At 41.9% G+C, this 20,239-nt stretch overlaps 1 protein-coding gene across 1 annotated transcript in view; it reads right to left on the reverse strand.

The window, feature by feature from the left end:
• Window positions 1-235: 235 nt before the first annotated feature.
• iars1 (isoleucyl-tRNA synthetase 1) overlaps window positions 236-20,239 on the reverse strand; it is a 55,589-nt gene continuing 35,585 nt past the window's right edge. Inside the window, exons 22-34 of the mRNA XM_076739800.1 lie at window positions 20,126-20,203; window positions 19,432-19,553; window positions 16,884-16,986; window positions 16,263-16,346; window positions 13,346-13,520; window positions 10,673-10,785; window positions 8,110-8,205; window positions 5,343-5,519; window positions 4,996-5,116; window positions 4,682-4,807; window positions 4,016-4,162; window positions 2,439-2,591; window positions 236-1,597 (exon numbers count right to left, since the gene is read on the reverse strand). Of these exons, the coding sequence (XP_076595915.1) occupies window positions 1,515-1,597; window positions 2,439-2,591; window positions 4,016-4,162; window positions 4,682-4,807; window positions 4,996-5,116; window positions 5,343-5,519; window positions 8,110-8,205; window positions 10,673-10,785; window positions 13,346-13,520; window positions 16,263-16,346; window positions 16,884-16,986; window positions 19,432-19,553; window positions 20,126-20,203 (1,578 nt within the window). The 3' untranslated portion in view covers window positions 236-1,514. The remainder of the gene's footprint in view (window positions 1,598-2,438; window positions 2,592-4,015; window positions 4,163-4,681; window positions 4,808-4,995; window positions 5,117-5,342; window positions 5,520-8,109; window positions 8,206-10,672; window positions 10,786-13,345; window positions 13,521-16,262; window positions 16,347-16,883; window positions 16,987-19,431; window positions 19,554-20,125; window positions 20,204-20,239) is intronic.

Genomic DNA, 20,239 nt, shown 5'->3' on the forward strand with positions numbered 1-20,239 from the left:
TATAATTTGAAAAAAGTGCCAGTAGTCAGATGTTATTACCTTGCTACTGAGCTAGGCAAGCTGCTTTCTTGTTTCCAGTCTTTATGCTAAGCTAAGCTAAGCAGCTGCTGGCTATGGATACATATTGAAAAGACTTGAGAGTGTTATCACTCTTTTCATCACTCGGCAAGTGAATAAGCATATTTACCAAACTGTCAGACTACTACTTTAAATTCACTGATAGCTGCTGAAGACATAGAGAATCCTTTTTGTTTTATTTGTTGTTGTTAAAGAAAGTACCACAAGTCTGTCAAAACGTCTCAGGCGAGCACATGAACAAAGGCAAACAAAGATTTCTGCAGCTGAGTCAGTCTGCACAGATGATGTTTCCCCTCTTGTCATACAAAGGTCTGAGGGAGCTGAAAGAAAACATGCTGATTCTTAGCCACCTCTGATTTATTCCATTTGTCACTTAAAATAGCACATTATCCGTTTGTTGCTCCTTTTATTAGAGAACCCTTTTGTCCTGAAGGTACAGCGGCCTGAAAATCCATTTCACCTCTTAAATGCCTTTAGAGCTGTCAAAGAATTCCCAATGCAATGAACAGAATAGGTTTATCTGTTAAATTCAAGAATGTGTGCAAGCACAATAGGTCAAATTGGTTTCCCAATTATGAGCCACAGCAATAATTACTCTGTTCTAAGGTCACCTCAAATGAATCTTGAGGGAAAGTAGCTGGAATATTTTGTATCATTAGCATAACAATGAAACAACATCCATTGTTAATATTGACAGCTAGACAGGTGAAACAGTCCCCTTCAATCTTTATTTCCAACAAGCTTTACTGAAACATGAGTGAAAAATATCTTTAAATTTCAGGTAAATGAACCTTTGGCATTTCTTTCTGGTGTAGTTTGATGTCTCGTTTTCCGTCCATCAGATAAACAATTCCCACTTCCCATGACCGGCCACTTCACACTCTGACATTCACACATATACCCAGCTGGTCTATTCAGCTGTTATGTATGAATAATAATTCTGTTCTTGAAGAGCATCCACTTTCGAGAGAGGAAATCATGTAAATCTCTTCTCTGTCCAGAATAAATATAGTTGGGCAACACATTGTGCTTCCTTAGAAAACTGTCATTTGCTGACTAATTAAAGACAGTATGAGGGAAAGAAGGTGCGGCAGGGAGAACAGTATTGTAAGTCTCGACTAAACACGATTATTAATGACAGCTATCATCACATCTTTGAATCAGTTGAAACACATCGAAATCTCTGGACTTCTCTCGGAAATTTCAAGATGTGTGTGATAGTGACTCTGTAGATCAACAGTTGTGAACTTGACAGACAAGCCTGCTTTCGCATCGGGATTTCCAAAAACGATCGAAACGACTGACACCACGCCATTAATTCACTTCAATCAAAGGGCCTATTTGTGGGATTTTAGCGGTAAAAACTTAATTCAGGGAACCTGTGAGGCATCAGGGACAAAAGCAGATGCCAAGATCCTCAGACGGCTTCTCTGGAGCTATGCTTCGGCGGTTGTAGGAAGAACTCTCACAAAGAGAGTTTTGGTGTCTAGAGATTTCACTGATGAGTCAGCTGGCAGCTCTGAAACCAGAGAGACGTTGAATTAATTACAAAGTATGTTTGTTTACATTTCTGGATGAAATTAACTGTGGAAAAACATTTAAGCAATCACCAAAAATTGCAGTTTTCAAAAAAAAAAAAAAAAAAATCTCCAAAGGGAAGGGTGGTTTAGTTTATTTGAGTTAAAAAGAAAAAACACTACGTGTCATTAAGCAATGTGCAGTAAATTCTTCATCCATAATGCACCATTTTATTTGATCCAATTTGTCCCATCATATCAGAGCTACTTACGAACTGACCTGTTCACTCATGGATGAGAGGACATCCAACCCCCTCTAGCATTTCATTAATTTTAATGTAACCTATGCTGCAGAACCACAACTGAAGCACGTTGACTAAACAAAGAGAAAGTGATATTTATAGCATCTGACTGTGCATGGACAACTAAAACTCATAGTCACTTTCATGTTTGGGATCTGGAACAATTGATTTGTCTTTGTCAGCTGAAAACTGAAAATTTAGCCTGTCCAGCTCTCCTGGCTTACTTTGCTTCAATGAGATGCGAAGACAAGTCAAACGAAATAATAAAAATAAATAATCATCTTGTCTCTGAAATTAAAATGTCAGAGCAGCTTGAGGTCAATATGATAAATCGCATTGTCTTAAATGTATCATATGTTGGTGCCAGCTGACAGAAGAGCCTTCATCCCTCAATAACTTCTAATTAATCTGATTTTTCCTTCCCTCTGTACATCAACTAAGAATTAGTGACCTTAAATCAGTTTAACAGCCTTCTATGTAGATGCTACACCCGGGGCAAAGTGGGTGTGAAGTCAGCATGAAATCCATCTTTTCATCCTACCCTGGGTGAGGTCCTGGTCCACGTAGAGCTTGAGATATCTGCTGCGGAGGCCGAAGACCTTGGCAGCCTCAGACAGCAGGCCTGAAAAGTTGAGCCCATTCTGGCCCACTGGGTTCACCAGCAGGAGGGTGCCCACCTCTCCTGTCTGGCACTCTGGAGGAGAGAGGGAAGCACTGAGGAGAAGCGAACTACACAGATTTTACTTCCTTTACAAATGAAGAAATGATTGGCTTGTTAGTGAAGCTTGTTCACAAGTCTTGGGACGGGATGTGACCAAGCTAAGCCTTGCCGTGGGAAAAGAGAGGAGGCAGAGAAGAGGAAGGATGGATCAAAAAGAGGAGACAAGAGAGAGAGAGAGAAAGCCTGGCTGATCAATTGATAGATGTAGGGGTAGAGGTGAAAGAACTGGATTTCAGTAGATTTCCTTCAGTACAATGAACACTGGGATCAACCACATTGATTATGTGTTGATTCCAGTGGTGGAAAATAACTAACTGCATTCATATGACAGCTTCAGTTTCAAGTTATTGGGTACATTGCTATATATATGCAGTATATAAAGCAGTTAAAGAAGTAGTTCCGCATTTTGGGACATACACTTATTCGCTTTCTTTTTGTTCGAAGCTATAGCCATTAGCTGGTTAGCTTAGCTTAGCATAAAGACTAAAAACAGCAGAGTAGCTTGCCTGACTCTGTCAAAGGATAAAAAAAGAAGTCTGCTTACCTGCACTAGAGCTCACTAATTAACTCGTTATATCTACTTTTTTTTAATCTTGCATAAGCTTTTTATGCAGGATGCCCTTCCTGACGCACCCCTCCCCATTTCTCCGGGCTTGGGAGCGGTAATTAGGGATGCACTGGCTTGTGCATCTCCAGTAGCTGGGGAGCAACCCAAGGTTCAAGGTTTTGCCCAGGACTGAAGGAGGTGGGGATCAAACCGCTGACTGTTCGATCAGCAGACAGTTGCAGTTGTATGAGAGGTTACATGTTGGACTATTTCTCTGCACAGGACCAGGTTAGCTGCTTCCCCGGATTTTTTTTGTCAGCTAACTCTCAGCTAAGAAATCTATTAATCAATAATTGAATCTTTTTTGGTTAAAGGGGATCTCTGGTGTACAGCCAGGTGGCATAAGTCATAAACACAACAGTGGAAAGCATGCATACATTTCGAAAATGTCCGTCTATTCCACTGAAATTGGCTCCATCTCAAACATGAATACAGGACATTCATTTGTGATTTATACAGAGTGGCATGGCTAATTTTACTTAAGAAAAAGATCACATGCAGAACTTTTTATTCTTAGAACCACTGAAGAGTTTAAAGTGTCTTCGAGTGTCAAAAAAAAAAAAGCGTCCACCCCGTCGGAGCTATGATGCTACGTGCATTTTGTTAAATAAAGCTTTGATTACGAAAACAAAACTTGTCAGCAGGAGAAATTCACTGTTGGTTTTGGTCTCTCCGGGGGACTGGTTGATCATAATTAAAAAGAGTGACGGCAGCCTTTTAACGGTGGGAAGGACCGACTTATCAGACGTACGTGTGTGTGTGTGTGTGTGTGTGTGTGTGTGCGTCTCACCAGCTGGTTGTGCGTTGCAGAGCAGCAGGTTCACGTAAGGACATAGGGGGGTGTCGGTGGCGGGGGTGGGGCCAGGGGAGGAAGAGCCTGAAGTCACTGACAAAGTTTTCCCGCTCAGAGCTTGAAGGTCCACTTTGCTGGTCAACTCTGTAAAGAACAGGGGAGCTTTAGACTTGCATTTGTATCACTATGGAGCACCTAAACTGACAAAACCATCAGACAAGGCTATGAGATGAGTCAAAAATATGACTGAAAAATATAATTGATCATTGTTGGTAAAGGGATCCTCAGACCATCAGGCATAAATACATTAATCCAGTTTTTAACATGTGCATTCATCACCTGCACATTGTAAACTTCATTGTATATAGTGTTTACTGTCTCATCATTCATTGTATATATTGTTTGTTTATGTTATGTTTTTACACTACGCAACTTATTGTTCAGTCTTTTGTTGTCATTATACTTTGGATAATCTTTTATTTTATTTTGTCCCTTTTGGGGCCCCTTAGTACAGTAAACGTTCAGTACTTTAGTCATATAGGATAACTAACAGACACTCAAGTGATAGGAGACGTTTCTACTGTAACACTGATTCATTGAGGAAGATGAGAAAGAGAATGAGCCGCATTTATGTCTCTCTGAGGGGACAAAACCTGCGCTCACCAGTCCCGCCGTTGAAGAATTTGAGCTGGGTGTTGTTGACTCCAAAGATGCTGCTGCTCACTTTCTTCAGCATGTCCAAGTCTAGCCTGTTATCGCCTCTGGGATTCTCCAGCAGCACCACGCCCTCTGAAGAAGAGACCAGTCAGACAGGATTGCTAATGACGTTAACAGGCCTAGTACGTAACCTTCTACCACAAAAATCAGCAGAGCTTCAATGTGCAAAATAACCAAAGACATTTTAACTATTCAACATATTGCTGTTAACACTTTCCTGGCTGGAGAAACAGACTTCCTCTCTGGTTACAACATGTTACCTTGTTCTTTGTTGTTGACCTTCACCCTGAGGTTCACATACGTGCAAGCTGGTCCATTTAGAGGAGCCAGAGGGGCTGAAGAGCCCTTTATTATGGTTAACTCCAGGTCTGAGCCCTTCAGCTGCAAAAAAACAAAACAAAAAAACACTTTAGTTGTACCAGCTCAAATACATTCAGAGAGCAGTCATAAGTGGAATGAGATAAAAACTGTCACATGATAAGTCACATTATCTGTTCCCAACATGTTTCGTAATGTGGTACAAAACAAGCTGCCTGTTGAACTGAACTTGCACCAAACTTAAGCAAGCAATCAATGACCCTCTCTGCCCCGAGGTGTCCTTTCATACCTGAGTCTTCTCTTCGATGATGACGCTGGCAGTCTTGGGGACAGGGAAGGGCAACAGTGGAGCCTTGGTGGTTGCCAGGATAAAGTCAGTGTGAGCCTGGATCACAGAGTCCAAGTACTCCCCCTCTGGCTGGCAGCGGTAGTGCACGGTTATCTCATCTGATGGCACCAAATGGCCCTGAGAGACAAGTGATTGAGAGCAGTAGAGCAGGTCGTGGGTTTTAATATGTTCGTTTGTACCAAACAGTGTTTCTCAGAAAGTTTCTACAGTATCAGAAGGGCTGAAAGACACAATGACTTACTAACGATAAGTGAGTAAATATGCTAAAAGTACTGCTTCAGTAGCTCTTCAAACAACAACGCACAATAATCTGCACTGTGGATTAGAAAAAGCTGTTATCTGGATGAAAGCAAATGATTGTCAAGGACACGAAGAATTACAACTTTGTGACAAGTAAACCTCTTCGGAGCTTTTGTTCTCTTCTATAAGAAAATGCAATCTGGAAGAAGCAGTTACCTGAACAAAGGTGGTAAGGGGGGGGGGGGGGGGTGTAAACAAAATGGAAGGGCAGACAAAAAAAGAGGGCAGGGATTAAAAGGCAAAAAACAGACAGTATAGGAACAAATAAAGGCAGAAGGAAACGCAGGGAGGTTTTTTCGTTGGATGAAAGCCCATCTATTTTGGCATTGTGTGCTGCCAGCTTCCTCTAACCTTGACACATTCAAACACATTGATCTCATCCTAATCTGCAGTGTGCAGCCACGCACGCGTGTGCACAGCCGCACACATTCATATTGCCTGTATAGTACACACACTCTCACACTCACACACACGCGTACCCACAAACACGTACACACACTCCAATTGCAGCATGTGGCTCAAGGGCAGAGGAATAACGTTAGCTAGATACAGAGGAGCAGTCAATCAATGGAGGAAGGTTTATAGGCTTTTCCTGCCAAGTCAAGGTACTGACCCTTCCCTGAAGGGGCTGGTACATTTCGTGTGTGTGTGCGTGCGTATGTGAACACGTCAGATGGAGCTATAGAGATCTCCAGTTTGTGAGCAGTCCAATAAAACAAACAAACAAAAAAAAGGGAAATGCTGACCCCTGTTTCCCAACCGTGCATATGTTCAGACGCGAAACACAAACACCCACGCAAACGCTGACAAAAACACACATGCACACCTACAATCTACTACCAAACATGTCAAAAGAATTGTTAAAAATTAATTCCCATCCCCGGGGTGGAAAATTCCTAACAGATCTCAGTTTGAAATAACTGGAGGAATTTAGCCTGGCCGGGAGCCAGTGCACACCACTGCTATAGGGGGACGGAAAAAACTGTTTGTTGCTTGTGAAAACAAGGGGCTGTTGGCTAATCCGTCTTTACTCCCCAGACCACTTCAAAGCTCCAACATTAGAATCTGAAAGGGGCCAGACTGTAATTAAGCTTCCATTAAGCCTGCCTTATGATGGAGAAACTTCTCACTGTGACGCTGCAGTGGAAAGATTTCAGAACTGCCCTGACAAAATTAGCATGGGACATAAAGAGGAAGGGGGGAGGGCGGGGTGATCAAAGGGAGGGAAATGTAACAAAAAAAAAAAAAAAAAGCTAATTTTTTGCTGCTCGGAGAACATGGTGGAGCTGCAACTATTGATTATTTTCACTATCAGTTTCAACGTGATGTCATCAGATTACTTTTTCGTCCAACCCATGGCTCGGTGTGGAGGTCCAGAAGTGACAAATTATGGTAAAAAACATTTTTTTGGTTTTGATACAGAATCAATGATTTATCTATTCACTATTTTCCAAAACAATATTTCTCATTTTCCTCATCACATTTCAACTTTTTCCAATGCGTATATTATAATGAGAAAATTTTGTCACAATTGAGAAGCTGTAAAACAAGATTAACAAGTATTTTTCTTATAGGTCCAGATGTGGAAGATTTAGTGACATCCAGCAGTGAGGTTGCTCATTTCAACCATCTGAATACCCCTCGTCTCACCCTGCCTTACAGTAGCCATGAAAAATGCAAAACATACTCTCTGGATCCAGTGTTTGGTTTGTCCATTCTGGGCTACTGTAGAAACATGGTGCTGCAAAATGACAGACTTTGTGGAAGAAGACCCACACCGACACTCTAAGGGAACAAACACACCTATTTTAATGAAAACATATGAATGTCATATTTCATTTCTGCCAATAGATCCCCCTAATTCCTACATACTGGACCTTTAAAAAATACTTTAAACAATAAATGAAAATAGTCGCTTATACATTTTCTGTTGATTGAATCAACTTATAGCTCCACTGTACTGATCAAAATACTGCACAAGTATTTTATCAGTGTATTTCTAATCCTAGAGAGCCTGCAGCGTCACACAACTCTGCCAGGGGAGGACGTGCAGGTTGTTGTCGTCATGCTTTAAAATACCAAACAGAATGCTGTGTAAATATTTGAGTCCTGACGTGCCGGGTTCCTGAACTCTTCTCATACTTGCACTCAATTTCCTCTTTGCTGCTTAACGGTCATACATTACTCATCACCCAACAGCCTTGAATGTCTTCCAGTACAACTCCTCAAACAGCCTCAGTGGCGTGTTTTGCTCACCCTGGCACAGCCCTGATTGCATGCATTGGCAAAGTGTTTCAAATGTGTCATATTCTATTAATTAGACACTGAATTGTAAAATTCACTAGTGGTGTGTTATGTGTCACTCCTACTTCCAGAGCTAGGAGTGCTCCTGAAATAATTGTCCCACCTTCTTGCGTAGTTTCTGAATGCGGTTGATGACCTCTCGGGCAACGCCTTCATCCAGCATGGACTGGTCAGGGGTGACATCCAGCAGCACCAGGACCTAAAGGACAACAGCAGAGATGAAGCTACATGTTGAACTGATCACAGAACTGTTGGGATGTTTCCAAAGACTGTCAAGAAGACTGCCCCATCTGAGTTTATTTAATTTATGAATCTGGGCCAGAGGGAGTTTTTTCTTACAACCCCAATTCCAAAACGTTGTGTAAAACATAAATAAAAACAGAATAAATAATTTGCAAACGAACTATGTTTACAACAGCGGTTTTGCAAAGTGTTCCAGTGATATCCTTTGTGCAATCATGTGTTTCTCCGAGTGGTTAACCTCGTTCCATCCTTGCTTACGAACAACAGAGACTTTCGAGGAGGCTGCAATCATGAAGTTTAAGGAAGGTGTGGGAACCTTCGGCCTCCTGGCCACATACAGCCCGCAACCCATGAGGCAATTCATGAATACAAAAAAAGCAACTCACAGCAATTACCCTTTTTCAGCAATAAAAGAAAATAACATAAAATAGTTGACTAGACTTGACTTGATGAGTTCGTAGTGCTTTGTACTGTACCGCTACAAACATGCTAAACTGGGTGAGCTGCAGGGACAAATGCTCTTGGATAAAGTTAACACTCCTCTGCAGAGTTTGGGTACCCAACAAGCAACTTTCAAAAGACCACACTCTGACAGAGACAGTGTTATGCAGGCAGGTTTTGTGGTGAACGAGCTAACAGCTAAGAAGCTGAAACCTCATTCAGGAAGAGAATTTGTGAGGGAGTGCCTTGTTGCTGCTGCAGAGCTGCTGCACTGGTCCAACTAAATTGTTTTCAAGTGTCTGTTTGTTGGGAATAATTCATAGAGATGAAGAGAAAACATGTGAGAGCGAAACTCAGTGTTATCAAGTGTCTGTGTCATTTGGCGTTCATGGTGGACATTACCAAATACCTCTCAGAGCCGAACCTGAAGCTCCAGCAGCTTCTCAGCTCTCTGCTTTCGCATGTGAAATCATTTGAAGTGAAATTAAAGCTGTAGCAAGTGTAACTGGAAAGAGGAAACTCTGGATTTTCCTACTCCGCAACAATAAAAGCTGCTATGACATCTGAATATGCTGCTAGGTGTGAAAACTCCTTCAGGTATTTGGTAGGAGGTTTCAGGACATGGAAAGTAAACACAAGGAACTGAACATATTTGCTACACTGTTTAATATGGAACCAGCTGATGTGCCTGACAACCTACTACATGAAATAATAAAGCTGCAAAGCAACAACCTCCAACTCTGAGCTGCTCTTCTCAGACCTGACTCCTGCAAAGACTCAGTTCTGCTCGAGACTGACTGACACAAAACGAGCTGTGAGTAGCATCATAATCATCATCATCACCATCATCATCACCATCACCATCACTGACATGAGACGCCTTGCCAAAGAGAAGCAGTTCCAGTCAGCACAGAGGTTAGTTTGATACATGTGTTCAGTAATTTAGTACGGCTCTCGAAGGATGTTATAAAAATTGAAATGGCCCTTGAAAGGAGGAAGGTTCCCCACCACTGAGTTAAGGCACACATAAAATATTTGTGCTACAAACAGTAATGATGGCAGAGGAAATTTAAAATCAGTTTCTTTTACTCCAGTCATGTACACCCCACAATTACTGTAATATGTATTTGACAGAATAATAGCAGAGAGTGACAGAATTGCACACAGTATGAAGACATTAATGTAGCATTCGTCTTCTGATATCGTGTGTTTACTGGAGCCGCTGAGATGCTCAGCCTCAAGCTACAAACTGAACTAGAACTGAAAAGGCAGGCTAAAAACCAGAGACAGCAAGAGAAACCTTTACAAAATAAGCCCAAAATTGTATAATGCAAAGATTAAAAAGAAGAAAACGACCAACCAAGCAGCAATAATGACAATATTGTAGCCTGTGTGAGTCACTAAAGTAAAATGAGTGTCATATTGTGTGAGGCTGAGCTGCTGCCAGCACTGAACACTTTACCATGGGAAGAAGGAGGGCCAGGGATGACAGGGTGACAGAGGAAGGCACACAAAGCAAACAGAGAAACAGTATATGAGGGAGAACAGAGAGACAGACAGATGGGTGCGGGAGAGTCGGTGCGAGCAGGCGAGAGCAACAGAGAGAATTAAAAAGCCAGCTCTGTAAACTGGTATTAAGGTGCAGCCGTGTGGTGTGTATACGGTTGGAGGAGCACTGATTAGAGAGGGCCTGTGGGAAACGCATACATGCAGGTTTCCACTTAGCCGTGAAATGATTTCATACATCACACTCACAGTAAAGACACATAAATGCATTTACAGTATATGGCAGCTTGGTGCAGCAGCACAGAAGCCTGAACGTTCTTAGATCCACTTACAGTGCACTTTACAGCTCAATATACACTTAGTAATGTAGCAGTCAGGAGAGAGGGGTAGTGGTGGAGGGCGTGTGCGTGTTTATACATGTATTTTTCTAGGTTTTCACTTGTGTTAACAGGTTCAAGAAACACAAATTTTCTTACCTGTGCATCAGAGTGTGCTTCATACTGTGCGGCTGAGCCAGAGCTCTGGTCGAAGGTGTACATCAGCCTCAGGTCCTCCTCGTGAAGCTCATGGCCGTCCACCATGATGGAACCTTACAATGAACCACAACAATACAAAGTTATGTTACTGAGCCTAAAAATAAACATCATTATATGGCAGCATACAATGACATTCATCATTTCACAGACAAACAGCAACCACTTTTAACACAGTAAATGTGCTCTTCATACAGAACTCAACGCCATGGAGCCCCACTGTGCTTCTGCACCATCAGACCACATGTCTGAACGGCCATAAATTATAAAACCCACACAAACCCACCAGGGGGCATGAAAATGAGCCATAGTTAATGCACACACATTAAAACATTTGCTAATACTAATATCAAGATTTCCTTCTTGTTTTGGGCTTTTCTTGGTCAGAATAATGTGGTAGTGGTCCTGAAGAGCCAATCACGAAAAATGTTCTGGTACAAAGTCAGTTTGATGTTGAGTAAAAACGGCTGAACTGCCGAGAAGTCACTAACATCACTGCGTACCAATTAAAACAAATAATAATAATTCAAGTAGACAAGAGTCACACAGACTTTCAACTGTTTTCCTGTGAAAATCTAAAAGGCTCCTCAAGTCTTGCTAACAGGGAGATATCTATGGGTGTACTAAATGAAAATAGCATGAGTCAGATAACAGAAAACGGATCGTTAAAGCGCCGATGAAAATGTGTTGATGCATTTGAGAATAGATTATTGAGGCCCAGTATGATTAAATCAATGCTGGCTACAGACTTTAGTGCAAATTTGATGATAAACAATTTTGTCCCCCACTATTCTCCTAATTAAATGTGAATAAACTGCCAACAGACTGTGTGAAATCAGTCTCTATCTGGCAGTGTTCGTATCTTGCGAGGGATTCTTAAAAAGGTTTCACTTACAGCCAGTCATTCTGAATAAAGCGCTCTATTAACTTCCATGCAGGCCCAGGCTTTGTTTGGACTTAGCTGGGGTCTGGACATATATTTGCCTGCATTTTGAGATTCCTTACATTGCGGTCTTCCTGGCCACGTCGGCACGAAATCGGAGCTTTTAAACAAGACAGCAAACCCAATCTAGTCAGGTTCATATCTCCATTTTGCCAGCAGCAGCAATTACCCACGTCTGTGTTCTGACTAAAAACCATGACCGTGTTCTCCTCTCCTCTTCACTTCTCCACACCCAGAGGCTGGGTGAAACGGTCACTCCGTTTCTCTCTAATCTGAGATTTCCATGCTTTGATTTCCTGTGTCCCTCCCTCCTTCTCTGCTCTTTTCCGCCTTCTCTCTTCACCTCTTTTCTTCTGCACGGTTAAAATGATGGGATCAAAGTTACAGGTAAGGAATAATGAGTAATACAACCAATGGCCATGAACCATAATCAGTTTCTGACCTAACTACCACCCTTATAGTAAATTGGACAATGTTCTTTTTTTTGAGTCATGGATTCTGAGCTAGAAATTGCTCAAGAGGTTAAAAGTAGACCCTAAACTGAATGTGAGCTGTTAACTTCAGAGGCAGTGTAACTTCCACTAACTGACTGATGTAACTGATTTGTTTGTTTTTTTTTAGTCCACTTTCTTTCATTTCATGACATCTGAGCGAGCCAGGCTAGCTGCCTCCTTGCTTCCAGTCTTTGTGCTAAGCTAACCTAACAGGCTGCCAGCTGTGGCTTCACATTTACTTATGTGTTGAACTGTTCCTTCACACAAAGTTGATGAGATGATGCAAAGTGGGTTTTGCACATCTGGCCTGTGATCACAAATCAAATGTTGTTTTGCTGTACACATCCTCATCTGTGTCTCCTGTCGCCATCATTTTTTCACCATCCTCCACCACATCGATCTCTTTCCGTCCATCATTCATCCTCGCTCGCCCATCCCATTGGCTGGACTTCAAACATTAAGTTCCCACAGCCCAGCTGACCTCCACTGCCTTTTTCCCCAGAGACTCTGGGGGCTCTCCTCGTCTTTCTATAATTGGAGAGACAAGATACCTTGCACTGCTTTGATCCGTACTGGAGCTCTGATTATAGTTTCAGCAGGGTTAGGGTTTGCCTTCTGAGGATAAACTGGCCGTCTGCCTGTGCTTGACTTCATTGGGAGGACTCAGTTGAGTTGAGTTTCTGGTGAAATAAATTTGACCCTGATCCCAAAAAAAAGTTGGGACACTGTGTAAAACATAAATGAAACAGAATGTGATCACTAGCTAATCCGTTCTGACATGTACTCAGTTGAAAACAGTTAAAAAACAATACGTTTAATGTTTTATTTCATCAGCTTTGATGAATTTTTGTAAATATCTGCTGTTGGGACAGTTGGGGCATCCTGGAAAGACTAAGTCCTTCACCAGCCAGGATGTGGCGAGGTTCATTACTTTGTGAACACATGACTGTATGAAGGATATTACTGCTGATCTTCACTAATTAATTTACTAGGAAAACAAAATCATTGCTCACTGGTTAAATTTACAGTGTAAATGCAAACCTGTCAGCTGTATTACGCTGCTCACGAGCATTTACACTGCTGGAAAGTTTTAGTTTCTTTGCACCCTGCGTGTGATTTTTACATCATGAGTTCAGATTTTATGCTTTTTTGACGACACAACCACACACACAGCAATACCTGTCTTCTGGAAGGCCTCTAGCTGTTCGTTGGTGAGCTCCTTGATAGAAGCAGTGACAGCTTTGAAGGCTCCCTTTAGTCTCTTGCCCAGCACCATGTGGTCTGGCTCGGCTCTGAGACGGATGCCGTACTTGTCCTTGTCTGTTGACAGTGTCAACTGCCGCACATTAAGCTCCTGGAGGATGAAAAAAAAGACACACACTATGTCTTAAAAAAGATAAAGTCACTGTCCTGTAGTTGCCTGTGCAGAGTGTTAATATATGCAAAAACAATCCTGGAAAGAATACAAAGATGTTAACAAATGAGTAAGACCCTGTATTTTCATCATATGTAAACTATTAAATGGCAAAAAGATTCGCCAAAGGAAATGAACAAAGCTCTGCCATCAACAGTGCAGACAAATGAAATGAAATGTTTGGAAAGCTCATCCTGCATCCAGCATATGTCCACCCAAGACCTGAGATATATGAATCAGTTTCAATAAGACTGTATCAAAAATAAAACATATGCTCATGATTATTCCATCAATGCACATTAAAACTAAAACACATCAAGTAAACTCAAACTTTAAATTGAAAACGAACTAAAACTAAACTTAATTGAAAACTAAATCCAATTCAACATAAGAAAAAACTTTAAATACCGCAGGCATGTAAAGCAAAGAGATAATCAATACTTGATTACAGAGTCATTGACTCAAAGAGTAAGTCAGCCATGAAATCAACCCGTAAGTCAGTGAGCCGTTCCTTCTATTCAGTCGATATTTCTGCCTTTCAATACGTTTCATTGTTCGGTATAAATGGAGAGAGATATCTGTGATCCAGTCACACCTGGTGAAGCAATGGAGATACTAAATTTAGCCTTTCTGACACCAACCCTGGCCTGTCACACACGGCTTCTTTCAGTCAATCACACTGAACAGTCGACTGAGGCTGACTTGTAGCGCAGTCGCTGGCAGAGTGCACAGATAAGACACTGTAGAGGGCTGAGTAATAAACTTAAGGGCAGTGTGGGATTGAAAACAGGTGGAACTTCTGTTTTGAGCCCAGCTTGTTTGGTGAAAATAGGATTGAATCAATGCACAAAAAGAAAGTGTTATCTTGAGGGCATGTATGGCTCTGTGTGCGTGTGTGTAATATAAAAATAATACCACTACATTTCAGGATATTTCTGCGATAATGATATTCTTGATAAAATACGGAGTGCACCTTGCCAAAGATTCGGAGATGTTATGCCGAGCCAGTGCAGTTTGTCTGCTTGATTTAGAACTCACACTATCTGTTGAGCTCTGCCTGCAGGATTTTTGGCTCCCCTCGTACTCAACGAGGTGCTTCTGCTCAAGGTGGCGAAATCCGTTTCCTTCCTTTTTGTTATTCCAGTATTCTTGTACTTCCTACACATTACTGTGGTTTGTTGAACAAGGAGTCGCCCCCCTTTTTTGGAACCAACTCTTCCACCATGGATGTGGTCCTTGTAGAGGAGTTCCAGTTAAATAGTAAAAATGGCAGAATGATAATAAAGGAATCTAAAGAAAAGCAACAGTAGAAAAGTGAATCACACACCAACACTGTAAGGTTGGTTTGAAGGCTCTTCCCCAGGCTGCAGGACCTTAAACTGCTCTCAGTTCTGATCAATAAACCTTGTTCACTGGACGTAAGATAGGAGTCAGGAAGGTTAAATGTTTTCCCCACCAGAAATCAAACAGAGTGAGAGATAAGAAGTGTCTTGAACTAAGATAAAGCTCGCAGGTTCCAACAGAAAGTCGCTACGGACGACCTTTTCACACGTGAACTGTAAAGGTGTTCTTCTCAGCATCACATGGGAACGAGAATTCATTTTCCATCAAGGATGAATCAGACAGTTCTCACTTCGGGACACAGTGAGGCTGTAAAATATTTTGGCGACATCCTTATTTACTGCAGTGGTGGGATTATAGCAGTCATCTGTGGAGCAGTACTGACTTTTTGAGCTCTGGAAACTCAAACCCAAAGACAAAGGAATAATGTCAGACTAATGGCTTCCTGCACTAAAAGGCTATGACAATTAAGTCTGTCTAATGTCTGAGTAGCCATTTGTCCAGTCTGTCTGACTGCACCTGAATGGAAAAACTTTCCAATGACGATGTTACTTTCTCAAAAACTACACTCAAACAACCAGTTGCCGTCGCTTGATTGGACGACTATATCAGCTATCAGCGATGGGCTGAATTCTGTGAATTAAGGGCTCATTTCCACCAAAACCACAGCTGGCGATTGTTGGAACAGTGCAAAGACTAACAAGGTCAGTTTTATTTTGTTTCTGTCAAGTTTGAATGACGTGTGTCTTACAATGAGTTAACTTCAGAGAGAAACTTGAATTCAGAAGGTGTGCGGTCGTATTTTTCTATTTAATAAGGAAAACCGGTGGAAGAATATGTCCTTTCCACCTTTGGCAGCCAGTTGGAGCTATGTGAACTATAATGACGCATACTACTGTGACTATGGAGCACACAAACAGAAACATTATATCACAAATGTGATAAAAAAAACATACTGCTTGCAGCTGCACTTTATATTTGATGAGGGGTTTGTGTGTCTGCGGCAACTGGAGTAGATCAAATGTGAAATCATTTTCCAAGGCATCTGCTCCACCCCCTTTTTAAATTAACCAAGCACAGAAATTCTAATTACAGCTGGAGATACAAACGGCATGTGGAGATGTACTTCTGTTGTACATCCCCTCTATCCAGTCAACACACTGCCTCTGGAGTGCCACTGAGGTTTCAGGGGATGTTTCTCTTTAACTTCTAAATGTAATAGCATTGATCAAAGCACGGTGAACAGATTAAAATAGGGAAACACTTTCCAGGAAAAAAATTTGAAGAAGATGCACCTCTTGCCTTGAAACAGAACATGGATAGAAAAGACTGTTTACTTACTTCCAGGATGTATTTCTGCAGAGACTGGATGTCTTTCAGAGCCTCAGGGTCCTGGTGAATAACTACCACCTCCTTCAATGGGTACTGAAATACACACAGACAGTTGGTCAATAGCTCCAGCACCAAAAACACAAAATCAGTATGACAACCATGCCTATACCATACTAGACGTTGTGCACTTGTATGACTAAAAGCCAGATATACTTAAATCTACAGGAATCCCAGCACAGTGCAGAGAATATGAGAGCCTGACTGATGCTGAGTTTTTGTGACATTCAAAAATCTCACAGCAATGCATCCACAGATATTCATTTTTTTTAAGTTCACACATAACATAATCAAAGAATTTGATATGGACCCTGTGAAGAACTGAACAAGTAATGTACTGGATGCTTTTTAGTTGTAAAATGAAGTTGCCAGCATTTTCTGGTGGACAAACCGTGTCATGGAGACACTGGTTCTAAATGAGCTCCAACACGTCTTTGGTATTTCTGTACTGAAACTTTTTGTTGCTTAACGTCACTACATCCGCAATAACCCAACGTCAGCCGTCCTGTTTGCCTTCAGTGCACCTCTCACACTGAGACAGCGTGAATGGATTGGGTAAAGTTGATGATTCACCTTGACGGGCAGGGTCTTCCTGTCTCGGATCACTCTGCCCAGCTCGATCACAGACTGCATCTGAGAGACAGCACTCTCAATGCGCTTGTCAATCAAACTCTCCCTGAAAAACAGAAACACAAAGAAAATCTAAGTCTCAATACACCATAAGTTGTGTTATAATGTCATGGTGTGAGCGTCTGAACACCCTTTTAACCCGTCAGTTTAGGTCACAGCGTTAAAGCGCTGCTCTCTCCATGTTTTTATCCCAAACTCTCTACATGGTGAGACTTCTGCGGTTGTGGGTGCCATTTGACTGAGCTGCCTTCTTATAATAAGCGGGATGAGAGGAATATCTTTCAAAACAACCCATCTTCTACTTCTAGGATAATCATTGCACATTATGTAAAATTTTGTACGATTCGGGGCACAGCTAGGGGACGTAGGTGCATTTATGCAATAACTCACAGGCAGCATTTGTCATTTTCTGGTTAATTGTGGCTTAGAAATTCAAATAGCTATTCTAATGAGGAAAATGAATAATAGAGCGTGACAAGGGTAGCGGCACACATCCAAATAAAGACAGAGTTCAGAACCATCAGCGCCAGAGTTTAACTCAGGAACATCCACTAATAAGGTACGCTAAGACTTCCACCTCTGAATCCAAATTAGAGCTGCACAGCCACTGATAATCACGCATAATAAGGATATTAGCCCCAGCTGTGTGCAGGAACATAGACTGTATCTGTGTGTATGTGCACAGCACTTGTTCATTTACTCCTGCGGTATGTTCCTCTGTGTGCACACAACAGTGGAGTAAAATGAGAGAGGAGAGGACACCAGGGACAGCCAATCATTTAATGAGCTGATTGAGGAGCAGCTGTTCCCACCGCCTGATTGGTGGCTGACCTTTGGGAGGGGGTGAAGTGGTCCCATTCGACAGCAGGAAGGACTAGCGGCTAATAAAGCAGCAGAACTGAGTGCTGCCTAAGTGACGGGGGAGATTATATGAACCATTACACAAACTATTTTCCTTTTGCTAAATCAGATGGATATTTAATCATGTCAGAACTTTTTATAGTTAAAGATGATGCAATTAAGTTTGGGCAATTAGAAATTCCTCCCAGGCATTACAAAACTGATCAGCCACCACGGCACACATTTCACTTTCTGAAGTAATTGAAGAGAAGCAAATGAAAAGATCATATTTTGCGAGCAATATTCATTTTCGGGGCTGAAAACCGACACAGGCCCCGTGCAGCTCTGTGTGGGTATTTCTGGGCCTCTGCTAAAAGCACACAAAGTCCTATCATTCTCTAAAAAAGGTACCAACAGATTTACCCCAAACATACAGAGTGGAAAATGCATCACATGTGATTCGCTTTTATCACCCAGAAACAAAAAGTCTTGCATTTGTGCAGACAAAGATTTGCTTTTGAGTTGTTCTGAGCAGATTTTCAACCGAACCAACTGATCCCATAAAATAACAAGCATAATAATGAATATTCAAATGGAAAATTTAATCAGAGTGGTGGAAGATGACGTAGAGAACAGCAGGAATGAGGAGAAAAAAAATGTTTAAGACACAAAGAGAACAGCTGCTGCTGCAGCCTGACAATTATCTAGAAACTACTGTGGACTCTCAAGCCACAAAAGCTTGTACTCGGAGTTCAGACTGTGATACGGTTGGGGTAAAGTAAGGCCATGCACTCTGGCTGATTAGGCTCTGGATCAGCAGTGGATACCCTGTGAGAAAAGGGGCGAACAGAAGGGGGGTTTACTGTGTGAGCTGCAGGGTGACTGTGTGGCAGCAGCTTGTAAACCAGATGACCTTGGTTACATTCATTTGGTTGAAATCCAGTTTCAGTAGACATCTGCACTATTCAAGAGTTCTTGAACAAATATCCTCTTGATCCAGGGGCAGGGGCTCTGTAGCTGTGTGAGCGTGTAAAATTTAGGGGGGCTCTACTGATAGAAATGGAACATAATATTCATAAGTATGTTTTCACTCAGAATAATCGACTGAAAACAGGATCATCGTGTTTTCATTACCTTAGAATGAGTTTTTATACCTACAGAGGGAGCGGGTCCTCTTCCATGGAGTCTGCCATGTTAGACCACCATGTTTCTACAGTAGCCCAGAAGGGACAAACCAAACACTGATTGTAGAGAGAGCTTTTCGTGGCTACCGCAGGTTCTTATACACGCTCGGAAAGGGAAGGATGAGGTGAAGCGTTTTCAGTTGGTTGTAATCTACAACCTCACTGATAGATGCTAATAAATCCTACATACTGGACCTTTAAGGAGTATGTACATCCTCATATACTTCTAGCTGGCTCCTCCCAGAATATTTATGTGGGGGGTGGCAGGGGCTACAGAGGTATACGGACACATGGCACATCACTATCACATCAGCCACAATTAGCTAACGTCAACTATGTGAGGCACTTTGGCCACTGAGAGATAATATGAAGTGAAGGACCCTTCATTCAAAACCCCTCTTTAATGGAAGTGGCATGAAGCAGTCGATGTCTATAAAACCTGAGCTTCACTGAAAGACTTTTCCAACCTGACTTGAGGAATCATAAGATAGTGGATGCTGCCGGCGTCCTTCTCTTCAACAGAAGCGGGGTCGATGAGGTGACGCAGATTTTGGTACATCATCTCTGTAATGAAGGGTGTGAAGGGAGCCTGAGGGGAAGGAGGGGAGAAAGCAAGCAGACATGAGAGAAGAAAGAGAAGATGATTATTAGATGCTCTGTACTGTAGTTCATTTACATTTTCTGGCATAAAGGTCTTAAAGTCAGAAGCAGCTATAAAATCTGCATAAAAAAACACGTTTTTGCTGGAGCTCCCCCTCCTTCCCCTTCAAATGGTGCAAAAGTTCAAACAGCATTGTGCCAGAGTGAGGTTACTTCTAATGCGACTCTCGTCTATTTCAACCACGGCTAATTAATTTGTATAGCTCACAGCTGATCTGGATTGATCTGGGTTAGGCTAACTGGCTCTTAGCGTGCCTCTTGCCTCACATGCAAACATCTTCAATGTGTTATAAATAAAAACTCCTACTGCTCATGCATTATTCAAAGCCATGCAAGCATACACACACAAACACACACACCTCTTCCAAAACCAGCATTATTTCTTTGTGTCTTGCATGCACAAAAGTAAAACCTCACCACAAGAAATTTCCTCCATGCAGTCTCTTTTCAGTCTCGCACACACACACACACACTCACACACGCAGAAACAGTATGACTCACCATCAGCCTGCACATGGAGAACAGAACGCTGAAGAGGGTTTCCAGCGCCCACAGGCAGTCCTCTGTGCCACTCTCTCCCTACAAAGTTCACACATGCATCAATACAGTGAGTCC

Source organism: Chaetodon auriga, chromosome 2 (assembly GCF_051107435.1).
Source record: "Chaetodon auriga isolate fChaAug3 chromosome 2, fChaAug3.hap1, whole genome shotgun sequence".
Lineage (NCBI taxonomy): Eukaryota > Metazoa > Chordata > Actinopteri > Chaetodontiformes > Chaetodontidae > Chaetodon > Chaetodon auriga.